Source organism: Adiantum capillus-veneris, chromosome 10 (genome assembly GCF_014529385.1).
Source record: "Adiantum capillus-veneris isolate H3 chromosome 10, ASM1452938v2, whole genome shotgun sequence".
NCBI lineage: Eukaryota > Viridiplantae > Streptophyta > Polypodiopsida > Polypodiales > Pteridaceae > Adiantum > Adiantum capillus-veneris.
Genome location: NC_140940.1, coordinates 27399203 through 27423652, shown reverse-complemented (window position 1 = coordinate 27423652; position 24450 = coordinate 27399203). Strand labels below are relative to the sequence as shown.

Below are 24450 nucleotides of genomic sequence, written 5' to 3'. Positions count from 1 at the left end.
AGGGACTACAGAACATCGACGGAGACTACAGCAGAGGATTCGAGCCATACTCTCTCAACATCCAGAGTGCAGATGATTTGAAGCCCGCCGCCGGCCCAGGGGACAGGACCTTCCTCGGTAGCTTGGAGGTCGCCTGGCATTGCATATGCCACGAGCCGCTTAGCGTGGGAGGAGCAGCCATATCTGCGGACACCCTTGTTCAGACGTCACCTTTTGCGGCAGTCCCACGTGGGCTGACCAGTTTCGACATCCGTCGCCGAGGGACTTCTTCGCCTACGACTTCACACGATTCCTTGGTGACTCTTCTACCGACCTTGAGGCGGCTTGCTTCAGAGTTCATATATTGTTTCTAGAAGCTAGGGGGCAGAGGCCCTGGACTCCGTCCCACTATGTGGCAGGGATCAGACTACGATGGACACAGTGATGGACTGGCGTCAGGTTCAGACTCTTGAGTTCTCTCACCACACGGGAGACTTGGGGGTGAGAGATTTGATACAGACTCTGTGGCCGTCGGCCAAGTTCTATGTGACACCACCACATATAGCAGGATGTAGGCACAATGTGGTACACTTTTTTGCTCACATGCACAATGCACTCGCACCTTGCTATGTATACATTCATGAGGACTCCTGGATAGAGGATGTAGCTTTATGGACTACACGCCCTGTCACAAACGGGAGCGCATAACAATATAAAATACATTCGGACAAATAGTATTTATCACTTATTACTGAAGCCAGAGGATATAGAGAGAAATAGATAGAGAGAGAAGATCGACATAGTACTAGGGACCAGAAGATGGGCTTGTCCCCCCCCCCCCCCCCCCCCCCCTAATAGTATCTCTTTTACTGAGGAGAAGTCTATACAAGCACTTGAACCGAACGTATTACCACGTTCATTCTAGAATAAGAATTGATGGTTCCCAGAAGCCTCGGCTTCCTATTCCTAGGGCAAAGCCCTATTCCAAGGAACTTCCGTTCCTTATTCCAAATCCTCAAGAACCAAGGTTCTCGCCTCTAGATCTCACCTTCCAGACTCAGGGCATGATATCCTTGCAACTCTCTTTTCCAGCTCTGTTTCCAGAGCCCTCTTCCCGCAGAACAACTCTGCTTTGTTGGACACGAAGTCGGGAATCCCAACTTCCGGATCACAACTTGAGAGACTACCTCTCTCCGATCCACGGATCTACTTCCCAAACTTGGGTACGAAACCCTTGGGCTGATCTGGTTCTAGTTCCTCAGTGCGCTTTTCTCCTACAGAGGCTCATGCCTTCCTCTGCTCCTACTCTCTCACTAAGAGGAAGTACACCTGCAAACAAATACTCATAGATCATAACATGAAAATGTTACCTTCAAAGTCTCGACGCTTGAAACGCAACTCGGTTCTCGAAAAGCAATTCCCCGGAAGAGATCTCTACATAGAAAATCCTCTCTTCCAATCCTACACACAAAAGAGGTGTGTTCTCGGGTTCCTTCTCGTAAATCAGCCCCATCTACGACGTTTATGGGCTGAAAACAGAGAAAAACAGCAGCTTGTCACGATGGAAACACACTCCGTAGGCACTTCTTCGCGAGGGAACTCGCGCACTAGGTCTTGGCGACATCGGGTACACTTGCGACAGTCATGGGCATCACTGCAAATGTCTTCTTTGGATGTTTTACAGCATGCTGGCTTTGCACGGCCCTCAGACGGCCCTCAGACAACCTCTTGTTTTCCAGATCCAACCGCAAAATAGGTGGTGTGAATCTATTCAAGATAGATTTCTTCTATGCTAGTGAGCACTTTTGTGACTTGGGTGATTCAGTTTGCATTTTGGGAGGGACTACTTTCTCTGACCATGCGCCAATGATCCTCACTCTAGCTGATTGGCAGAGGAGTGGCAGTGTCATGCTACACGTCCCTGAGAGAATTTTGCTGGATAGAGCTCAAAGAGCAGGTGGCTACGCTCTGGACTAAGAGTCTCGATACTCAGGGAGATGTTGCTACTAGAGTGGCTAATGGCCTCAAGGAGCTTAGTGGCTTCTTTCTCCAGGAGTCGACAGCGCGCCTCGCTACGGCCTGATAGGAGGAGAACGACAGTTGAGGAGACAAGATGGGATGGTATCCATAGAGCTTGAGGACATACGGGCAGTAGCTACTGACTTTTTTAGAGAGTTGCTCTCAGTTGAGCCGCAGTCAGAGCGCAGGGATGCATGTAGAGAGCAAGTGTGGACACAGATGCCTTGCCTCGTCACTGAGGAGATGCTATAGATGCTTAAGCGCCCTCTCTTGTCAGAGGAGCTTCAAGAGGCTCTTAGAGCACTCCCTCGTGGTAGCTGCCCTGGAGAGGATGGTTTGACTCCCAACTTTTCCTTGGAGTACTGGGAGGTGCTTGGACACACGTATCTAGTGCATACCAGCACATTTTACACACTGGGGAGATGATAGCATGAGCGAGGGGTTGATCTATCTTATCCCCAGGGGGATCTCCTGATGAGATTCGGCAGTGTGGCGACCCATCACCATTCTCAACTCCGCCTTCAAAATTCCTGCAAAGGCTCTAAGTTTGAGAATTCAACCACTACTTGAGAGCCTCATACATGAGGCTCTGACAAGCTTTGACAAGGAGCGTAGTATCCTTGACAACATATTTACCTTTTGGGAGGTGATTGCCCTTGCCCACCTGCAAGGAGAGGATCTTGTGGTGCTCTTTCTCGACTTTAAGAAGGCCTACGACAGAGTTGACTGGGACTTCTTGGAGAGCACTTTGCACAAGATGGGTTTTTCAGATGCATGGATCGGAGGGGTATTTGATCTCTACAGATGTCCTCAGAGTCAAGTTTTGCTAGGAGGACGCTCAGTACTGTAGGGCTATCCTCTTGCCCCTTCCTATTTCTCTTCTACGCAGAGGTGATGAGCAGATTTTTGGCCTCACAAGAGATTGGTTTGCGTGGCCTACAGCCACCCATTCGGGAGAGGAGCTTCTGGAAGCTGAGTTTGCCGATGACTCAGGCATGTTGTTGGAGGGCTGTGAGGCCAATTTGCACAGGTGTAAGCAGGCTCTGGAGGTAATTTGTTGTGTGTCGGGAGCATTAATCAACTGGAGAAAGACAATTTCTTTTTGGGTTGGTGATGCTCCCACACCTGGCTGGATGCCTGAAAAAGGCTTTTGTTGGATCTCTCCAGAGACGCCCATGTACTACTTGGGCTGCCAAGTTGGCTTGGACTTGTCACCAAAGAACCAGACTGTCCCCCTTCTCCTAGCCATTAGGAGGAAGCTTTTACACTGGAGCTCGGCGAGGCTCTCTCTTGCTTGCAAGGTTGTTGTGGCCAACCAGGTGTTGTTGGCCACCATGTGGTACATCACATCTTCCCAGCTAGAGAGGCTGATCAGGAAGTTTTGTTGGACAGGCAGAGACACACAATCGGCTCGGGCCAAAGTCTCCTTGCAAGTCGTCACCTTACCTTGCTCTCAGGGGGGACTGGGTATCATTGATCCAGCACGACAGAGCAGATCCCTCCTTGGGAAGCTCATGTCAGGGGTCTTCTTTCAGGGGAGGATCCCTGGAAAGAGCTCTTGCTGCATATGATCAGAGGCAGAGTTCCGTAGACAGGAGGCCCTTGCAGCCCCTCCACCCGATGGATTTTCACAGAGATGCGCAGAGTGGGCCTGAGCAGGAGATGGGAGGAGTGTTTCGCATTGAGCCTACTTCAGTCTTGGGAGCATCTGAGGGGGGGACTTGAGCAGCACCTGCCCACATGCATAGAGGGGCGCTTGAGACACTCTCTTACATGGAACCCTTTGGTCAGTACACAGCGAGGTCACATGTTTAGTAGTAGACCACATGTCTCATGGGGTCTCATGGCAAGGATCCTGGCTGTACCTTGGGAGATTGGTTGCAGTTTATAGCACTCTTTGAGGAGAGTCGGAGCACCCAGCTATGCGACATAAGGGGGGTACAAAGCATGTGTCAAGACATCGTGGAGGCTATTCCAGCAGAGTCGCACATGCCTCTCTGGCTGGCAGCTCCCAGCTGAATTAGGGCCTTTACTCACCTTGCCGTCCTTGTTGCAGTTCGGGCCTGCACCGACTCGGGCCCTTGCATATTCTTTGAGGTTCAGCAAGAGGGTCAACAGCACAGAGTTGCTTCTGAGGCACCTGAGGTAGAAAAGTAATGTTTTCAGCGGATTCGAGTTTTGGGGATCAAAGGGAGGATATGTTTGCTTGATCCCGACCCACAGACCTTGAGACTGGACATTGGAGGCTTTGGGCTAGGGAGAGTCGCCCTCTGTCATGAGTGCAGTGGGACCTTGGGGAGTGGTTTTGGCGGGACCCTTTCGCTTCGGCAGATCACCCAGGGATACCTTTCTTCCAGTACACAGCACGACTGGCCACATTCTGGCTGCTCAAAGAGAGGCCCGCCCTTCTGCTGCAGCAGGTCACTGTCAGGAGGAGGGTCTCACAGTTGAGTTCCTAGCAGACTTTTGGGAGCGCTCGTGGGACAGCAGACAACCGAGGAGAGTCACCATGTTCCAGTGGCTTGTCGCTTATCGAGTTACCGCAGTGGGGAGTTGGTTGGTCTACAATGGCCATCTGGCGGGTTGTGCCATGTGTGACCACCCACTTGAGTCACAGAGGCATTGTCTATGGGACAGCCCCATGGCGCAACAAGTTTGGCTTCAGATTCTCCAGTTGATGCCAGCCCTATCGTCAACGAGTCAATACACTTGCCACTTGGTCCACCCTCACGGGCCCAGCACTTCGGTTTGAGCTATCCTCAGCCAGCAGGATGATTGTGATATAGGAGGACCGGCCCACACTTTAGCTTGTCACACAAAGCTTACGCTCCAGGGGTCAAGCAGTGCTAGAGAGCTGTGCTGGGAGCTTATCTGTAGCCTGACTCTCTAGTTCATGCAGGCACCCGTTGCTTTCGCATCTTCGAGGCTTGCTCCATCCCCCGATGGAGACTGTACGAGATATATGTCTGGAGCTGATCCACACACTTCGAGGTCAGTTCAAGAGGCTATAGGGCAGCTCCGACCACATGCACGAGCGCCGCGAGGCATTTCTGCGACTATGGCGTCCAGGGCCTTTCTACACCATGGTCCATGGGGCTCCTAGATGGCACTACCGCCCACGTGGTGGTTTCCCCCTCCCATATCTTGATTTCGCCTACATTGTACATATCTCAGTTTTTCATTGGGAGAGTCTCCCCTCACGCTAATGTAGCCCCCCCTCTTGTTGGGGCAATTTGTAGCCCAATGGGCAGTTTTATTAACTAATACAACGATCTTTTTCTTGGGAACAAAAATATATGGCTATGCAATAGAAGCAGCTATAAGGAGTAATCTTTCCAAGGAGAACAAACTCAAAACCCTGCAAAAGAGGTATATAGTTAAGAATTTTTTCACGATGGTCCTGCAAAACACTGTCCCTAAAAGGGGCAGCCCACAACCTTTTGACAAAAACCAGTTTGAGAACGAACATATTTGCATGCCTCTACATAGAGTTACGTAACCATACCCATAGGGGTGTTCAAGAAAGACACACTGTATATACGCAGTATCCCAGCAAGGGTATCCTTCAATAGCATTCAAAAAATTGTGTGCAGGTGTCGGACGAAAGAAAAAAAGCAGAAAAAGATTACAATTTCTCATTCAAAAATCACAATCTTAAGAGGAGATTCTGATTATCTTCGTCTGGGGCTTTCCTAGGAGGAGTGTTCATGTTTGTTGTGAACCTTCGAACGACGCAGACTGGGTGTCTGGGGAGGAGCGTTTAGTTGTATGTTGGAAACCTCTGAACGACGAACACCAGGTGTCTGGGGAGTGTTTAGTTGTATTGTGGAAACCTCTGAACAACACAGACCTGGTGTCTAGGGAGCGTTTAGCTATATGCTCGGAACCTCCAAGCGACGCAGGCTGCAATGTGTATCACAAACTGATGATGTGGCATGACCAACTAATAAGTTGGTTCCAACTTATGGACAACTGCCGAGGGGCCAACGGGACTTCTAACATTATTAAAAAAAATGCGTAAAGAGTACTGACGTGGCTGTTGCACGGACGCCTGCGATTCACGTTGCTGACGTGGTAGGCTATAGGGACGGCCGTAAACACACTGACTGCTGACGTGGTAGAACCGTACGAAAATTCCGTTTTTGGCGCTGCTGGCTTTTACTGGCAGCTTATCAATCTAGTTGCTTTTGAGTTTATTGCTTTTGGGGCTCTGCTTTTAGCATCCCTTGTAAGAATAAATAAGCCCAAGGGGGTCTCACTTCTCAAAGCATCTGGAAGCAGAGTCTGCACTTCTCAGAGCATCTGGATGCAGAGTCTGAGAGCGAGCACCCACGGGAGTTGTACTTTGCTCAAAGATTAATGTAAAAAGAAATACCGAAAGGGGCGCCCGTCTTTGGGGCCAATTTCTCTTGGCACAAAACTACGCCACGCCGTGTCGACTCTTTAATTGTGAAGAATTTTAAGTGAACCTCTACTGTGTCGTGATAGATTCTAGACTTGGGGTGTCCAAGTTTGTTACAGTGGTATCAGAGCACGGCCGATTTCTCTTCTACCGGGAAATCCGATCCTTCTTTTCAAGCGACTTAGCAGAGAATGAGTACGGGCCACCCCGGCCCACACAGTATGAACTCATGGAGATGCAACGTTGACATCAGGTTGACGAGTGCGCAAAGAAGTTGCTTGAGTTTGCCAAGGATCCCCAATATGCAAAATTTTTGACCCAGCAGTCGATGATTGAAGTGCATACCCAGTGGCAGAAAGCCATCAAGCCACCAATCAAGAAACCTCCTTTTCCGAGGATGTTCACTGAAGAAGAACTCCATGATGTGGTCCAGACCCAAATCAATCAGCTTCTGGACACGAAGAAGTCATCAAAGAAACCATCAAAGAAGCAATTGAAGAAGCGCAATAAGGGGACTGACTACCCCGGTTACTTGGGCCGTCAATCTTCTTTTGCATCTGCACGAAAACATAAGAAGCATGTGCGTTTTGAAGGACCACCCAGTTCCTCTTCCTCTTCTTCCGACAGTTCTTCTAGCTCTTCCTCTTCTGACCCGAGCGAGGAGGACAGAAAGGGCAAGTAGCGAAGCAAGAAACAAAGTTTTGGAAAGAACAAGAAAAAGGCAAAGAAGATCAGATTTCGACCAGTTTCTGATAGTTCTATGGAGGAGTCATCCTCTGACAATTCGGACTCCGATGATCACATGTTTTATGCAAAGAAGAAACACTTTTACAGAGCCAACCAGTATGATTTCCTCGAAGATAAGAACAAGAAGACCAAGGAAATTAAAGAGGGTGGACAATCACTGAAATTTGAATCTTTTTCTGGATTCCGAGATGCTCCGAGGGCTTTGGCTTTCATTCAACAGTTTGATATAGCCTTCTTCGGAGGGCATTACTCAGAGCACTCCAAGATCAGGAGGGAAGCATCGTTTTTAAAGGGAAATACACGAACATGGTGGTCCACTCTTCTTCTGAGGAAAGAAGCCCCGACCAAGTGGTTGAAGTTCAAATGGATCTTTATTTCTTCTTGGTTGACCCACGAGTACGAACGAGATGTGAGAACCGCTTGGAACCATCTTCGGATGACCAAGCGTGACACTTTAGATGCCTATTGTGAAAGGTTTTGGGATTCCTTTCTACCGACCTCCTCGTTTAAGAAGGTCACTTTCAAAGAACAAATTGAGCGGTTTTGCTACAGACTCCCTACAGAGATCCGAGATTACTGCCTTGAACAAAAGTCTGAGTCTATACAACAACTAATGGGACATGCTAATCGGGGATTCTCGATACATTCGGGGAATTTGACCTACCCCACTAATGAAGTTTTGACTCAAAAGACCAAACAGACCTCGACCAACGATAATAGAAAGAAGAAGAACTCCCAGAAAAAGAAAGATGCACGACCCCGTTTGACTGCGGAAGAGAGAGCCGACTATCTCAAAGAGGGGAAGTGTTTTGGTTGCGGGGAACAAGGGCACATCTCCGCAAAGTGCCCCCAAAAGGAAAAAAACAAGGACAGGATTAAAGACAGGCCTAAGAGTTTGTAGCGCGGATAATGCGTCGTGCTCTCTACAGTGTGGGTGCCCCTCAGTGCAATGTGCGTGACAATCTCACTCAAACAAATGAAAACTCTCTCAAACAGAATGAAACACAGAAATAACGGATAACAACACAGAAACAATGGATAACAACAGAGACACAACAGTGGACCAGAACATGTGGACTCGACTAGCTCAAAGAACCATGTACAGACTCTGGCGTGGCAGCACACTCCGCTCCAGCCTAGGACTCACAGGTACAAATGGGGTGTCGAGGCTCAGATGTGCAGGGATGGTGAAGCAGTGCTCTGTGTAAGACTCTCTCTAGACGACTACGTCCAAGATCATAGGTGAAGAAGATGATCACATCACCAACCGCTACTACTCATATGTACCACCATAAAGAGCCACCAACGGCTCATAATGTCAGCCATGTGGTGACCTGGCCACGAGGTCCACTAGACCACCGTCGGTAGGTACCCTGCCACGTGTCACTCCCTAGACCAGAGGTCCGTCCAGAGGGTCCGTCCAGTGTGAACCAGACCCAGTGTAGCCAACTGTCCAACTGTCTGCCCTGTGAAGTGACTGTAGCCCTGCTACAGGTTGCCCGCCACAAGACCGCTCACCGTCTCGGTGAGAGGAAATACTGAAAAAACTGTGAAAGAAAACCATTAGGTACTGCATATGTACATCCTTCTTGAAGCAGGTTCTAGGCCCAAAAATGGAGTTTAAACACACTGCACTGCTTGCAAATTTTTAATCCTTTGGAGAAGCGGGACGCAGTATGATTTCATAATCCAAGAATCCCAATTGGCAAAACATAATAAAGCTCCACAGCAGGAAGTAAGTGACCGGTAGCTCTTCAACCAATCGCAACCAATCGATATCAAATGTTTAGCTCTGACAAATGAAGTGTGCCTTAAGCATTGTCCTAAGTCAACTTCAAGTTTTGTTTGCCACTCAGACTTTTCAGGCTTCTTCTTTTGCTGCTTCAACCGTGAGTATGCAAAGACTCCAGCCAAAGCAATACTAGTGCCAATGCCATTGATGGGGAAACAGGGGTCCTGAAGAAAAGAACAGAGGTAACAATGACCACCAGTCGCTTCACGCAATTGCCTACTAATTGAGTTTGAGGTGAAACCCTCTGCAAAATCATGTATGAGACCCGTTGATATGCATGAAAACAGATGGCAGCAAGTAGAGCACGAACTGCCAAAACTTTTACATCTAGTCCCGTTGACTGAAGATATGTAGGTGTGAATTTCACTCCTATCTACCTACCTACAGGTGCTCTCTCAATGCAGGGAATGAACACAAAATACACTGCTTCTAGGCTGCTTGTTTGGGCTGTGCATTATTTTGGAGAGAGTATCCCATTAGGGAGAGGGGGTGGGTAGGGGCGAGGGCAAGCTGGGGTGGGTAGGGGCGAGGGTAGGAAGGGGTGGGTAGGGGCGAGGGTGAGTGGGGGAGTGGTTAGGGGCGAAAGGGGGTGGGTAGGGGGAGGACGAGGGGATGAGGGGGAGGGACTAGGGTGAGGGGTAGGGGCGAGGGGGAGGGACTTAGGGCGAGGGCGAGGGTAGCGAGGGGGACTAGACGAGGGGGAAGGTAGGACGAGGGCGAGGGGGGGAGGGGGGAGGGAGGGTGAGGGACTAGGGCGAGGGGGAGGGTAAGGCGAGGGGTAGTGAGGGGAAGAGGGGGAGAGGGGGATAGGGTAGATAGGTGCAAATAATGAGCACGCAGCTACCATGAGCAATACAACGATCATGATCTTAGAATTCATCTTGCAGGACGGGCTCTGTGAAGGGAGTTTGCTATACACAAAGGAGAGCTTTGTTCTGGTCGGAGAAGCAGACACCAAAGGTGTTTGTAGAGGAGATTTCTTATTGCTTCTATACTTCTTCATAGGCTCAGGTGGCTCGGGTGTATCTTCATGCAAAGAGTGAATAGAGACTCCATAACAAAGCATAGATTTGGTAGCCTCTAACCACTCCAACAGATCTTCATCTGACCCTTCAGGTGTAGTAGGCTGTTCTTGTTCAGGTTTGGTTTCCATTGACAAAGAAACTTGCTGCACCACGGGATCCATACCACCTTCTAAGAGAATGGGTTGCATCAAGGAGCCAGAAGTATGTATCCACATAGCGTCGTTTCCCCAATCATGAAGTGCTTTAGTGTGTCGCAGCCATGGTCTTCCGATGAGCAAAGGAAATCCGCCCTCAACCTGGGGAAGACGAACCACAACAAAATCCAAGTTAAAAGTAAAGTCTTGTACCTGCAGAGGCACATTGTCCACTATGCCCACTGGGTAGACTGTCTGTTGGTCGGCCAATGTAACTGTGAAGGGAGCAGGGCGAGTAGGTTGTAGACCTAGAGCTAACATAGTGAACTCGGGCATCAGGTTGATGCCAGATCCACCATCCACTATCACTCCTGAGAATTGTCGACCCAAAATGGACACTGTCAGGCGAGGGCTTCTATAATCAGTGAGTGGAGCAGCAGGATTGGATATCATATAGGACTCTAACGGTCGCACTGGGAGGTGCCCGCCACTAGGACCTGCTCCAGAGTAAAGTGACTGAATAACTGCAAGGGTGTCACTTCTAAAACTCGCATCTAGCCGCAACATGTCATAGAGGGACACTTGTTGGAAAGTGTTCTTCAAGACTGTCTCTGCTGTATGCTTCGCTTTTTCTACCTGTTGTTGTTCCTGTGGTACTTTGATCTTTTGTAAGTCAGCAACTGCTTCTAAGAAAGCCCCATCAATATCGAAGAGCATAGTAAAAGATCCTTTCTTAGCACTAGGGGATGGCATGTCAGCTGCTGGAGGAGGTGTAGGCATTGGGGAGGAAAGGGTTGTACCTGCTGGAAGATTGAGGCCGAGGGCTGCCCTCTGAGCTCGTGTGAGGACACCAGCTGGCTCCTCTACCAGCTGCAACTTGTCTTGAGAGGCAATCATATGGGCAGAAAAGGGTGGCTTGGGGTTGGTACTAACTGCTATCAAATTGATCTTGGGAAAGGTGAATTTAGGTTGGCTCTGACTTGGGCTCGCAGAGGTAGAGGCGCGTTGTTTTGGACAATCCTTAGTGTAGTGATCCTGAGCCTCAGGGCAAAGTTGGCACGGAGAAGAGCCTTCTGGCAGAGGGCATTTGCTCTGATAATGCCCATATTCTCCACATCTGTAGTAGAGTATGGGCCGATTGGAAGGACGAAACGGGGGACGAGGTGGTTGCTGCATGGAATTGGAGGCTGAGGTGTAGAAACTTTGGGGAACTGATGGAGTACTAGCATGATAAAAATTGTGGGGTGCAAAATTGTTGTGCATACCTTGCTGCATAGGGGGTGTTGTCAGCAGAGGAGGCAACTGGTTTTGATGGCCGTAGGGTGAGACCATGTTGGATACAGGTGCTAGCCCTTGTTGGAGAGAAGGACCAAGATTTTGCTGTATTTGACGCAATCCCTTGAGGTAGTAACACTCTTTATCCTCATGTCCAGATTTTTCACAGAAGTGGCAGTAAACGCGAAGGGGGCATTCCTGTGGGGGGTGCCCCGGAGAGCGGCATGAGCTACACCAAACCATAGACTTAGTCTCTTGCTGACACTTGAGCTCTTCTAACTCGCGCTTAATCTGTTCCAATGCCTCATTATGTGTAGGCTTCTCTTTTCTAAGAGAGAAGGACCTCTCCTCTTGAAGAGCTCGTTGTAGCTTTAGGGCTTCCAGTTCCCTGCGTAAAGAAGTTAAAGGATCAGTAGGACTACCTTCTGAGAACACAGAGGGAGTATCTATTTGAAGAGAGTTGTTGAAGAGCTTCCTAGCTCCCTCTATTCTAGTAGCAGCTGCGATGAACTCGTCGAGAGTGGCGTCGGGTCGGAGACTCTCTCGGAGTTTTTGCTGAGAAGTTTTGGGAAGCGCCTTCTCCACCCACTTTTTAACCATGAATTCACCAGGTTGTTGAGGAAGCTTGGCCACCAATGACTTAGTTTTAGTCATAAGCTCTGCAAAAGTCTCCTCAGGCTTGAGCACCATGTTGGCCAACTCATCCAACACCTTCTCCTGGTAGTCACCCGGTCTGAAGGCTGCACAGAACTGCTGTCTTAAGGCTGCCCAAGTTGCAAAATGGTTCTCTGCAAATTGGCTGTACCATTTATCTGCTAGGCCATCCAGGGTGGATCGAAATAGTACCAAGTAAGCATCTTCTCTGTTCAGCCCACGTCCCCTACAGAGAGATACAAATCTTCTTGCATGGTCGTCAGCATCTTCCGAGGACAGCCCTTTGAAGGTAGGGAACTTGATGTTCACCTTGGCCAAAACACTAGCTAGTGGCTCCATGATTCCTTGCTGAGAGCAAGTCTGTTGCACAATAACTTGCTGTAGCAGAATAGGAGAGAGCTTTTCTGGAGAAGGTGATCCCGAAGATGGGGAACCTGATGACGAAGGAACGGGTGATGTGATATGTGGAGGTATAGGTGATGAGGTTGAAGGATTTCTACATGGCGTCAAAGGTCGTCTTCTGTGATAGTACTTCAGAGGGCTCAGTAGTGGGCTTTGACGCTCAACTGACCTCCTTGTATGTGTCATGCAGTGACCTCCAATCCAACCAAGCTTTGGGTAAGAGAACCTTGAACTGGCTGAAGACTGGTCTAGACTCTACTAGACCAGACGAGTGACTAGACCAGCTGGACCAGGGACGAGGGACGAGGAGGACTAGACCAGGGTCGAGGGGTCTAGACCAGAGACGAGCAAGTTGGACCAGGGCGAGAGGAGACCAGGCCAGCAAGGCGAGAGACTAGACCAGCTAGATTAAGCTATCAAGGGTGAAACTGGACCAGACCAACAGGCTGCACAGGCGAGGCGAAGAACCCAGCTACTCAACAGAGTGAGACTTCAGTTGAGGTTCCACCGTGATCGCCAAAATGAGAGCACCTGTAGCGCGGATAATGCGTCGTGCTCTCTACAGTGTGGGTGCCCCTCAGTGCAATGTGCGTGACAATCTCACTCAAACAAATGAAAACTCTCTCAAACAGAATGAAACACAGAAATAACGGATAACAACACAGAAACAATGGATAACAACAGAGACACAACAGTGGACCAGAACATGTGGACTCGACTAGCTCAAAGAACCATGTACAGACTCTGGCGTGGCAGCACACTCCGCTCCAGCCTAGGACTCACAGGTACAAATGGGGTGTCGAGGCTCAGATGTGCAGGGATGGTGAAGCAGTGCTCTGTGTAAGACTCTCTCTAGACGACTACGTCCAAGATCATAGGTGAAGAAGATGATCACATCACCAACCGCTACTACTCATATGTACCACCATAAAGAGCCACCAACGGCTCATAATGTCAGCCATGTGGTGACCTGGCCACGAGGTCCACTAGACCACCGTCGGTAGGTACCCTGCCACGTGTCACTCCCTAGACCAGAGGTCCGTCCAGAGGGTCCGTCCAGTGTGAACCAGACCCAGTGTAGCCCACTGTCCAACTGTCTGCCCTGTGAAGTGACTGTAGCCCTGCTACAAAGTTCTAGAGCAACGAAAGAACGTGGCAGAAAAGGCAAATGAAAGCAGGGTTGGTACCGGATTGCATGGGAACCGACCCAAGCCAGATGGATGAAAGTACGGAACTTTGCCGTGCATGGGGCAAAGTAAAAGATCAAGAAGCCCTCATCTTCTTTGATGGAGGAGCCAAGGCCAACTTCATTTCACATGAATTGGTGGCTTGACTTGAGATTATGCCCGACAGGATGGGACCACCAGCGGAGGTAGTTCTAATAGCGCCCGGACGGGATGAAGCCATTCCACCTGTCATTCGCAAACTTCGATTGCATTGTCAAAGGTATTTAGGGCACGAGGACTTTTACATCATGCCTTTGGAAGGGTGTGATGTCCTCCTAGGAATCCCTTGGTACCATAAGAACAACGCCGTGGTCGACTATCGGGCCAATAAAGCGACCTTGACCAATGAGAAGGCAGGAAAATTGTACTTGATGTAAAATTGAAGGGCGAGTCCGTCCCTATTGTATCGGCTTCGGCCACTTCAAAATTAATGAAATCTAGTCTCTTTGTTTACTCGATCTATTTGAAAGAATTGAATGATGAACAACGTCTGAATTGGACAACGGACGACAAGAATTTCTGCACACACATGCTGGCTATTTCTCAGAAGGCCTGCCAGGCGAGTTACCTACATCTCATCCTGAGGACGACACTATTGATCTGATTCCTGGAACCACACCACCGAACATGTCTGAATTGGGCAACGAACGACAAGAATTTCTGCACACACATGCTGACTGTTTCTCGAAAGGCCTGCCAGGCGAGTTACCTACATCTCGTCTTGAGGACCACACTGTTGATCTTATTCCTGGAACCACACCACTGAACCGGCCACTTTATCGTGTTAGCCGAGCTCTGAATGAAGAAATCATGAACCAAGTGAAAGACCTACTTGAAAAGGGTCTCATCCAACCTAGTATTACATCTTATTGTTCTCCGGTTTTATTGGTGCTAAAGAGAGACGGATCTTGGAGAATGTGCATTGACTATAGAGCTCTCAATAAAATCACCATCAAGAACAGATTCACGATTCTAAGGATTAATGATATTCTTGACAGACTTCAGGGATTCTCTTGTTTCAGCAGGATTGATTTGAAAAGCGGATATCATCATATCAGAATTGCTTCGGGAGATGCCTACAAGATAGCCTTTTGGACAAGCTTTGGTTTATACGAATTTTTGGTGATGCCTTTTGGACTTACCAATGCTCCAGTAACTTTCAACCGAATGATGAATAGGATTTTCCAAGAGCATCGATCTTTTGTGGGCACTTTCTTTGATGGTATTATAGTTTTCTCCAAGGATGAAGCAGAACATCGACACCATTTTCTATATGTCTTTCAGGCATTGCATGATCACAGATTGGTTATTAATGCCAATAAGAACGAGCTTTTCTTGTCAGAGATACATTTCTTGGGACACATCGTCTCAGCAGCAGGAGTACAGATGGACCTGGCCAAAATTGAGACTATCCGCGATTGGCCTGACTTGAAGAATGTTCATGAAGTTAGAAGCTTTTTGGGCTTGTGTTCTTACTACCGGCGTTCCATTCGGAAGTTTGCAGAGATAGCTTCGCCTTTGCACTTATTGACTCAGAAAGGACTCCCTTTCTCGTGGGGACCGAGAGAGGTGACTGCTTTTCAGACACTTAAGGAAAAATTGACTACTGGACCAGTGTTGGCTTTGCCAAATTTGCAAAATCAATTCGAAGTTTATTGTGACGTTTGTGGTTGTAGTCTAGGAGCGGTCTCGATGCAAGAAGGCCATGTGATTGCTTATGAAAGCAGAATGTTTTCAAGGCCAGAATTGGTAGCATAGATTTATGAGAAAGAGCTATTGGCAGTGATCAATGCTCTTACACAGTGGCGACATTATCTACTCGGAGCCGATTTTACGGTCTCCACTGATCATCAGAGTCTATGCTATTTCTTGTCATAGAAGCAGCTTTCGGACAAGCAAATACGGTGGGCTAACATCTTGTCACAATTTCACTTCCAAATTGTCCATGTTCAGGGACAGAAAAGCTTAGTGGCAAATGCATTGTCTCGGAAACCCCTCATTTTGTCTATTTCCGCGATACATCACAGAAGCTTCGAGGATATGGTTGACCAGTATGCCACCAATCAGGATTTACCAATGTTTTTATTCGGATACAGAATGGGGAGATAGTGCAAGGATATTCCATACGGGATTGCTACTTGATGAAGAAAACAATGTTGAGTGTTACACAGCCTTTGAGGGAAAAGATTTGGACAGAGTGCCAAAGTCCACCATTTACGGGTCACCACGGCATCGACACCACCTTGAAGGGGATGGAGTGTTATTTCTTTTGGCCGAAACTCAAGAAGGATGTGCACGACTTTGTTCGTAGTTGTTTAGTCTGCCAGAAGGTCAAGTTTGACAGGCATAAGGCACAAGGATTACTGCAGCCTTTACCCATTCCCACCCGCCCCTTGGAAAGTATTGCAATGGATTTCATCTTTGATCTCCCGAAGACAGAGAGTGGGCAACGATGGCATTTGGACTGTCATTGATAGATTTAGCAAGCAAGCTCACTTCATTCCAGTGAAGAAAACAGTCAAGCCGGACCATTTAGCGACACTATTCATTGCACAGATAATTCGGTTTCATGGCATGCCTGAGACAATCGTCTCCGATAGAGATCCTCGATTCATGAGTTTGTTTTGGAGGGCTATTTGGGAGAACATTGGCACACGATTGCAGTTCTCGTCATCATTCCACCCGCAGACAGATGGGCAATCTGAGATCGCAAATTCAGTTGTTTTGGATTTATTGAAGTCTTCCATTTCTGATCAGAAGACTCAATGGGAATTTTTTTTGCCTTTGGTGAAATTTTCCTACAATAACACGGTTCACTCGTTGACGGGGAAGGCGCCATTTGAGATAATTGAAGGTGCTCAGAAGGTTCCACCCTTTCTTAACATTAAAGACAAGATTTTTGAAGCAGACTGGTACGAGAGACTTGGACATTGCTGTTGCCAAGGTCCACGAGGCTTTAAAGAAGTCTCAAGTACAACATAAGAAGGCAGCAGATCGACATCGACGCAACTTGAAACTAAAGGAAGACGATTGGGTGCTCTTACGTTTTGAGAAGGCACGTCTAAGGAAACGAAAGGGAAAGGAGCGGATTTTTCCAAAGCTTAGCATGAGGTATTATGGCCCTTTCAAGATTAAAGAAAAGATAAATGACATCTCCTTTCGACTTAAGCTTCCAGACACTTGGAAGATTCACAATCCATTCCATGTGAGTCTCTTGAAACCTTTTAAAGATAAGGTGCCAGTTGATGGGGAGCTAGATGAGCAACCCGAAGTGGAAGAGAGCAAGGAGATGCTCGTTCCTAAACATATTTTGGCACACAAGTAAAGAAAAGTGAAAGGTGAAGTGATTCGACAGTTCTTAGTTAAATTCAAGAACTATCCGGCATTAGATGTAAAGTGGATGGAGAAGGAGGACCTAGCAGATACTCCTCAGATTTTGGTACTTTACCTTGAAGCATTCGGTTTAGCTACGTCTACTCCGAGAGATCCCGCAGATTAGCGAGGTTGAATCTGGTGCAGAGGGATTGCACAAGAGAGAAGTCACTCCCCTCCTTTGTCACAGATTACCTGGATTGAATAGAGTCATTGATATCCCTTTGGGTTTCAGGAATACTACTGGGCATACACTATTCTGTTGTATGACTTGATAAAATGGAATTCCAAAAATTGAGCATGAATGATTTGTTCTCTCTTATCTGACTTGTTTGAGTGCAGGAACTGAAAGACGAAACGACGGCAGCATTTTGGTCTCATAAATCTCTATAGACATGATCGCAATAAGGATTAGTTAATCTGGCATCAGTGAGGTCCCGGATGGATCTAGATGCGATTACTAAATACGTTGCTGACAGTCACGGTCTGAGATATGGAATGAATTTTTTTGTGATTAATTTGTCATGTGATGTCCTGTGATGTCATGTGCAGTGATGTGACTGTCATCTTTGTACAAATGCTAGATGTGTCGTGTCTAGTGCGTTGGTACTTAGAGTCGGTGTTTGTTGAAATGGTTTATAGCCTATGTCTGTTTTGCAGGTGTAATCGAGGGCGATTACAATTCTTTCAAGAGGGCGGTACTGATGACATGGCATGACCACTAATAAGTTGGTTCCAACTTATGGACAACTGCCAAGGGGCCAAAGGGACTCCTAGCATTAAAAAAAAAAAAGCATAAAGAGTGCTGATGTGGCTGCTATATGGATGCCTGCGATTCACGCTGCTGGCGTGGCAGGATGTACGGACAGCCGTAAAACGCGCCGATTGATGACGTGGTAGAACCGTGCGGAATTTCGCTTTTGGCGCTGCTGGCTTTTACTGGTAGCTTTTGGATCTAGTTGCTTTTGAGTTTACTGCTTTTGGGGCTTTGCTTTTAGCATCCCTTGTAAGAATCCAAGGGGTCCTCACTTCTTAGAGCATCTGGACACAGAGTCTGAGAGCAAGCACCCACGGGAGCTGTACTTTGCTCAAAGATTAATATAAAAAGAAATACCGAAAGGGACACCAGTCTTTGGGGCCAATTTCTCTTAGCAGGGAACTATGCCGGGCCGTGTCGACTCTTTCATTGTGAAGAATTTTAAGTGGATCTCTACTGTGTTGCGACAGATTCTAGATTTGGGGTGTCCAAGTTTGTTACAATCTAGGGTGTGTTTGGTTGTATCGCTCCTCTAAGCTCATGGCCTCAACCGTTTCAGGTGATTTGCGGAGGGAGTGAGGAGGTAGTCATTGAGTAGCTTCATGCCTAAGACCGTCTATCTGGGAGGAGTGCTCAGCGGCGGTGTTTGTAACATGCATATGTAAGCATCTGTGTTGCATTGTGATGTGCCATTCCACTTGAGTGAGGTTGCCTAGGTATGTAATTTAAGTGCATCGAGACACCCGTTACATATCAATGCGATTTGGGGGTGAGGGCTAATTTTGCTCCGTCGGAATATCAAGAACTTTGATGTGATAATCTGAATGACCCTCAGAATGACCCTTGGATATTTTTGAGCTAACTTGAGTTGTTTTGCAGATGTAATCGCGGACAATTACTCTTCTTTCAAGAAGGGCGGATGCTAGCAATTCTCTACTTATTTTCAAGTTTCAATTGAATAAATGATTATCATTTTCATTTCCCAAATTCCCACAATTATTACCCAGATAGATGATCAACAAATTTTTTACTTTGCTGTGGCTCCAAAGTTGCTTGCTGTAATAAGAATATTGAGCAGTGTATCCACAGATGGGAAGGAATGCACTCTGAGCATGAAAACTTGTTACAGACAAAAAGCACCAGATAAATCATAATCTCGCGTTTTTTAGTCTCTTTTTCACCCGTTCAGTATTGGAAGGGGATCTTCACATACTCCTTCACCGAATATTAGTTTACTAGTAGTCACAAGATCCCCTTTTTTCCTTTGCAAAAGTATTTTGCAATCTGGCCTCCTTCCTTTGGTTTTCAAAGCAATGGCCTTGTAAAACTTTTGCCAATCCTCATAAAGTATCACTGAGTATTTAAAGATATCTGTTATAGAAAAGGCTAGGTAACATGATCACTTGGTTGAAATTTTACCTGGTCATTGCGTTTATAACTTATGGGTCTTCTCTTGAGAAATGACAAAAGAGCTGCGATATAGCCGCCAAGAGAATTCAATGTGGAGATAAACTCTTGGAAATACTACATGCATCCCAAGAAAAGCCAGAAACAAATTTTGACATCACCCATTCTATGGCACAAGATTTGTAAAAGCAAGCCATCCACAACATGTTTACAGAATGCACACACTTACTAAAAGATTGTTGTGTCTGAATTTTTGATTGGAAAGCCCAAAAACTAGCTGCCTAATTCTGCAAAAAGAGGCCTGTTAACATAGTCAAACATAATTGAAAGCAATGCACTTTTTTCCCGTATGGATGTCAAGAATTTTCCAGACTTCTCTTCATGTTTACAGCTTGGTCCCTCAAAGAAGTACCTAAGCACCCTTGCTAGGAAAAATACTACACAACACGCGTTGTGATTGGCTTAAAAAGCTCACCAAGACCAGATTTTCCACGAACAAGTGACCATAATGAAGCTCGAGTCTCAAGTTTAAGAATGGAAAGCACCACCTTCTCATCTATGCCTTTCAAAGAGATTCCTCCTGCACGAATAGGCTTTGTCCAACCAAGGGTAAATGATTGCACATCAACATGGCCTGCATGCCAGAAAAAATAACACGAGCTAACAAAGTTTTTCAAACCACGCACACATGTGTATTGAACAGGTACACTCACATGAACTCACCTGGGATAAACTTATTAACTAAACCAAGTACTGAGCGCCGTCCCAGTCGAGATGATAGAATAGAAGGTGTCCCAACAAGAGCGAGAGACAACATAAGCATGACAGAAATTATTATTTTCAACCCTCTGATGGCAATTTTCTTTGTCAAAGATATTGTAGATCCCAAAGTCAATTCCATAGTTCTCTGAGATTCGTTGTAATCATCACCATTTTTCTTCTCGAAGAAGTCTTTGTTATCAGGCCCAACTGGACATCTGCTGACATACAACCTCCTTTGCTGAAGCTCAACAAAATGACCTAACATAGGTACAGAAACTCTCTCTCTCAATCCTGACGGTCCCTGCAAGTCTCAAAACTCTTAGTGAGCAAGTACAAACAAAGTTGCAAGATCGGCATACTAGGAAAGTTTGAAGCTCACAATACAAAAGAAAATTAAGCCCATCTCCCCATTCCAAATTTTAACGTTACACTCAAGATTCAAAACTTGCACTAACCTGAATCCTCTCATATGGAAGCCACTTTGACCTTAACAAAACCTTGATCCTGCCAGAGAATACATGGCATGTTTCAAGTCCATGGAGAAAGAAAATGAAGCTCTGTACTTCTAGTGCAGAGAGTTTTATCCGAGAAGAAATAGAATGCCATTTGGAAGATTGAATTTTTTCCACAACTAAACAAGTAAGAAGAAAGAGAAACATTCTACATCATTCTGCAATGGTGTACCCATCTTAATTTGGACTACAGCTATACTCAAATTAAGGTCTGCATAGTATGGGCTGAAGCAATTATGGGGTATAATGATACCACATGCTAATAACCTGTGCACTTGGCCTAGTTGGTTGGATAGAAGGCATGGATATTGCCAAAGAAAAGATGGCCCGCCCACACTTATCTTTTGAATCTTGATTCCTAATGTTTTCACACAACAATTTCTTATTCCCAGCCCTGCTATAAGGCGATCCTGTATCTGTACTGATCAAGACAAGATTTTTGGTCTTTATGTACCAACAATTGTAAATAACCACTGTTTCACCCCTTGCAACATTTCGACCTGGAATTAGTGCCACAATTCAGTCCTTTGCGCCTTCGTTTTAATGGCCGATTCCTTGTCTATCAAATCAGAACTAGCATATTTCACTCTTTCGCCTTCATCGTCCTTTCCATGCGAAGTGAGGCAACGTAGCATGCATCTAGGACTCTATCAAGGATGGATATCCTTATTTCCATCAAGCTCTTTGTGTGGCGCGCCCACTTAGCACAAAAGTGATGGATGAAGCATATGCTTCTCCTTACACGGGACATAAGAGGTATGATGTCCACAACACAGGCCCTGGAAAGATATTTCTACTGGCCAACACTACGGGCTGACATAGATAAATACGTCAGAAATTGTGTAGCATGCCAATAGGCTAAGTATGATTGCCATAAAACTTCTGGCTTACTTCAACCCCTACCGGTACCTGAAGTACCCTCGGAAAGTATTTGCATGGATTTTATAATGGATTTTCCACTAATTCTAAAAGGAAATAATGCAATCTGGACTATAATAGACAAATTCAATAAGCAATCTCATTTCATTCTAGTAAGAAAAACCATCAAAGCTGATCACATGGCAAAGATCTTTGTGGCACAGATTTTTAAACATTATGGTATGCCCAAAACGATTACAGGTGATCGCGATCCGCGAATGACTAGTAATTTTGGAGAACACTTTTTACGAATCTAGGAACTAAGCTGAATTTTTCCTCAGCTTATCATCCTCAGACTGATGGAAATCGCTAACTCTATAGTCTTAGACATTTTAAAGTGCTATGTTTCAAATAACCAACGAGAATGGGAGAAGTATTTACCTCTAGCAAAATTTGCCTATAATAACATGTACATTTCTCCAGTGATGCCTTACCTGACACCATGCTTTTTTTGGAAACAGGGGAATGTCCACTGGATTTAACAAAAGGACAGAAGCAATTGCCTACCCGGAAGGCCACAAGGTATCGGCTTATCAATGACGGTTTGTATTGTAAGGGTAAGGACCAAATACTCACGAAGGTCCCTCTCTCTAATGAAATTATGGGGGTAATTGCCAGTGTCATGATGGTGTTTGTGGTCGTCACTTTGCCCTAGATATGACAAGTAAGAAAATCTTGCAGGCTGGTTTTGTATGGCCTAGCCTCAACCCTGATATACACCACTAGTGTAAGACATGTAAGTTGTGTCAAAAGGCCAGCACCAGGTCACTCATGCAATCGATAAATTATCAAAAAATCTTGCATAAGTATCATGAAGCCCTACAGTTGAGGAAAACTGTTTAGAAGCTAGAAGGATGTAATATTTTAGCTAAGACTATAAATGAATAGAAATGATTTTTGTGCACACAAAATCAATTGATGAATTTATTGGTACCAATTAATAATTTAACAGACGAGTAAATTTTTAGGTGCAATGTGCCATTTGGAAATTTATCGGTGTCCGAATAGTATGATAAGTAAAACAGTAGCCGGACGCAGTGCAGAACACGTCAAAACAAGCACTTTGACTGTCGTGCCGCCATCCTTGAAATCCTTTGGTTGGTTAGGTGCAAACTTCAGATATGGGATAATAAGGATATCCATACGGGCTCCAATTATTGTGCCCAGGTGGTGAGGGAGGTGGTGGCAGTGGCGGTGGTAGAGGCAATTGCACTAGATCAGGGCACCATGTTCCTGGAGACTCCCCCAATCGAATCAGACTGTTCAGAGGGTTGCCGGTTAGAGACTCTTGCACTTTCTGGTGCCGGAGGAGGGGGTACCACCTAGGGCATCAGAGGGGTAACATATACTTCAGAAATTGTTGGAAACTTTGCAGCATCGGGAGATTTTGTTGAGGATGGCACGAAAGTATGTCGAGAAGAAACTGCAGGTACTCTGCTGAGTCCATAAATGCCATTGTGCTCTGTCTGTTCTTGGTAGGACTATTATGGTTTCAAAAAATCACAAGACTGAAGCTCTAATACCACTGTAACAGGAGGGCACTACGTGCCAACGGAAAAGAATAGATGGAACAAACTTCAAACACTTCAATAACAACTAAACTAAAAGAGATAAACGACAGACAAGACACGGAGTGGCGAAGTTTCACCCCAAGAGAGCATTGGCCCCAAACACTGGCACCCCTTTCGATATTTCTTATATTGCTTCAACTCAGTACAAGTTGATGGCTCTGCTCTGCATCTGCTCCCCCGAGGATGCCAAAGAGAGAGCCCACCTTTCATATTTAAAGGCCCTAGGTCCATTTAAAAGTAGTACATGAAAAGCATACAACTCAAAAGCATCTAAAAATCAAGAAGTTCGTACAACCTGCCACGTCCTCAGTCCACGCAATTTGCGGCAGTCCGTACACTGTCATGTGGCATGTGAGCGCGATCCACGAACGTCCGGGATAGTTATTGCCACGTCATCAGATTTTGTGCAAGTGGCTAGGGTTAGGTCTGGGAAACCCTAACCCACCAGGTCTTCAGTGGCTTGCCACGTCACCAAGTTGTAACATTTAGCCATTAGGCTAATGATTCACATGCATTTCTTGCATCATAATAATTCCGGGATGGAGAACAATGTAAGCTGCTCCGGTTCATGTGTTTGTAAGAATCAAGTGATAACTAATAGAAAATCTCCTGAAGGGGGGAGACCAACCCATCTTTTGGTCCCGAGTGTCATGTCCCTCTGCATTATTTCTAAGTATTATTCTGTGTGGATTCTTAAATGAAATAATTGAATAGTTTGAAAGTATTTAAGTGCATGCTTCCATTTTTGTGACACTGGGTCCACACACATCACACTAAACCTCAAAATGTTTCTGCAAATATGGTAAAATCAACACAGGACCAGTTGTGAACTTTTCTTTATGAGCCCATTGTAATTTTTGATAGTCCCCACGAAAAGAGAACCCCTTTTTGAGTCAAAATATGCAATGGAGAAGCAATCTTTGCAAACTTTCAAATGAACCGCCTCTAGTGAGAACACAAGCCCAAAAAGCTCCTGTAAGGTGCAACGGAGTGAATGTTTAAACTTTGCTCAAGATGAGTGCTCCGATCTGTGCTCAAGGTTCCTTTTTATTCTTATGGAAGGGAGAGCCTTCCGTTCTTAATGAGAGAGTGCAATGGACACAACAAAGTGGATGAACGAGATGATGCAAGTCTAGGCTATGTCGATGTCGACGACGGGGATGACGAGACCGACTCTAAGGCTGAAAACTGATGCACTTTATCTGCTGTCCAAAAACGCCAATGGCTGAAATCTGCTGCTGCCAAAAACGCAAGGAAAAACCCTGTTTTGCTGCAGGTTCTTCGTGTCTTCGGCTGCCCTAAAAAACGCAGATTTGCGGCCATTTGAAGTGCTCCAAAAACACTGATTTGGCTGGTCTTTAAACACTGAAATTCTGATGCTTAATCGCTGAATTTGCTGATGCTATGGTGCTGCTGAAAGCGCCAAGGAAGTGGGCAATAACAGTTTGCTGAAAACGCTAGGGCTGGGTGGTCTATGGCGATGAGGCTTGGCTGAA

At 46.3% G+C, this 24450-nt stretch overlaps 1 protein-coding gene across 3 annotated transcripts in view; it reads right to left on the bottom strand.

Annotated features, from left to right (window-relative positions):
• LOC147448598 (uncharacterized) overlaps positions 1–24450 on the bottom strand; it is a 183313-nt gene that overhangs the window by 123230 nt on the left and 35633 nt on the right. Inside the window, exons 2-4 of one of the 3 annotated variants that reach the window (XM_086521165.1) lie at positions 20409–20457; positions 19915–20254; positions 19667–19825 (exon numbers count right to left, since the gene is read on the bottom strand). In XM_086521165.1, coding sequence (XP_086377291.1) covers positions 19667–19825; positions 19915–20254; positions 20409–20457 — 548 coding nt within the window. Of the gene's footprint in view, positions 1–19666; positions 19826–19914; positions 20255–20408; positions 20613–24450 lie in introns of those variants that run through there. The other 2 variants (XM_086521164.1, XM_086521166.1) reach the window with 2 other exon arrangements.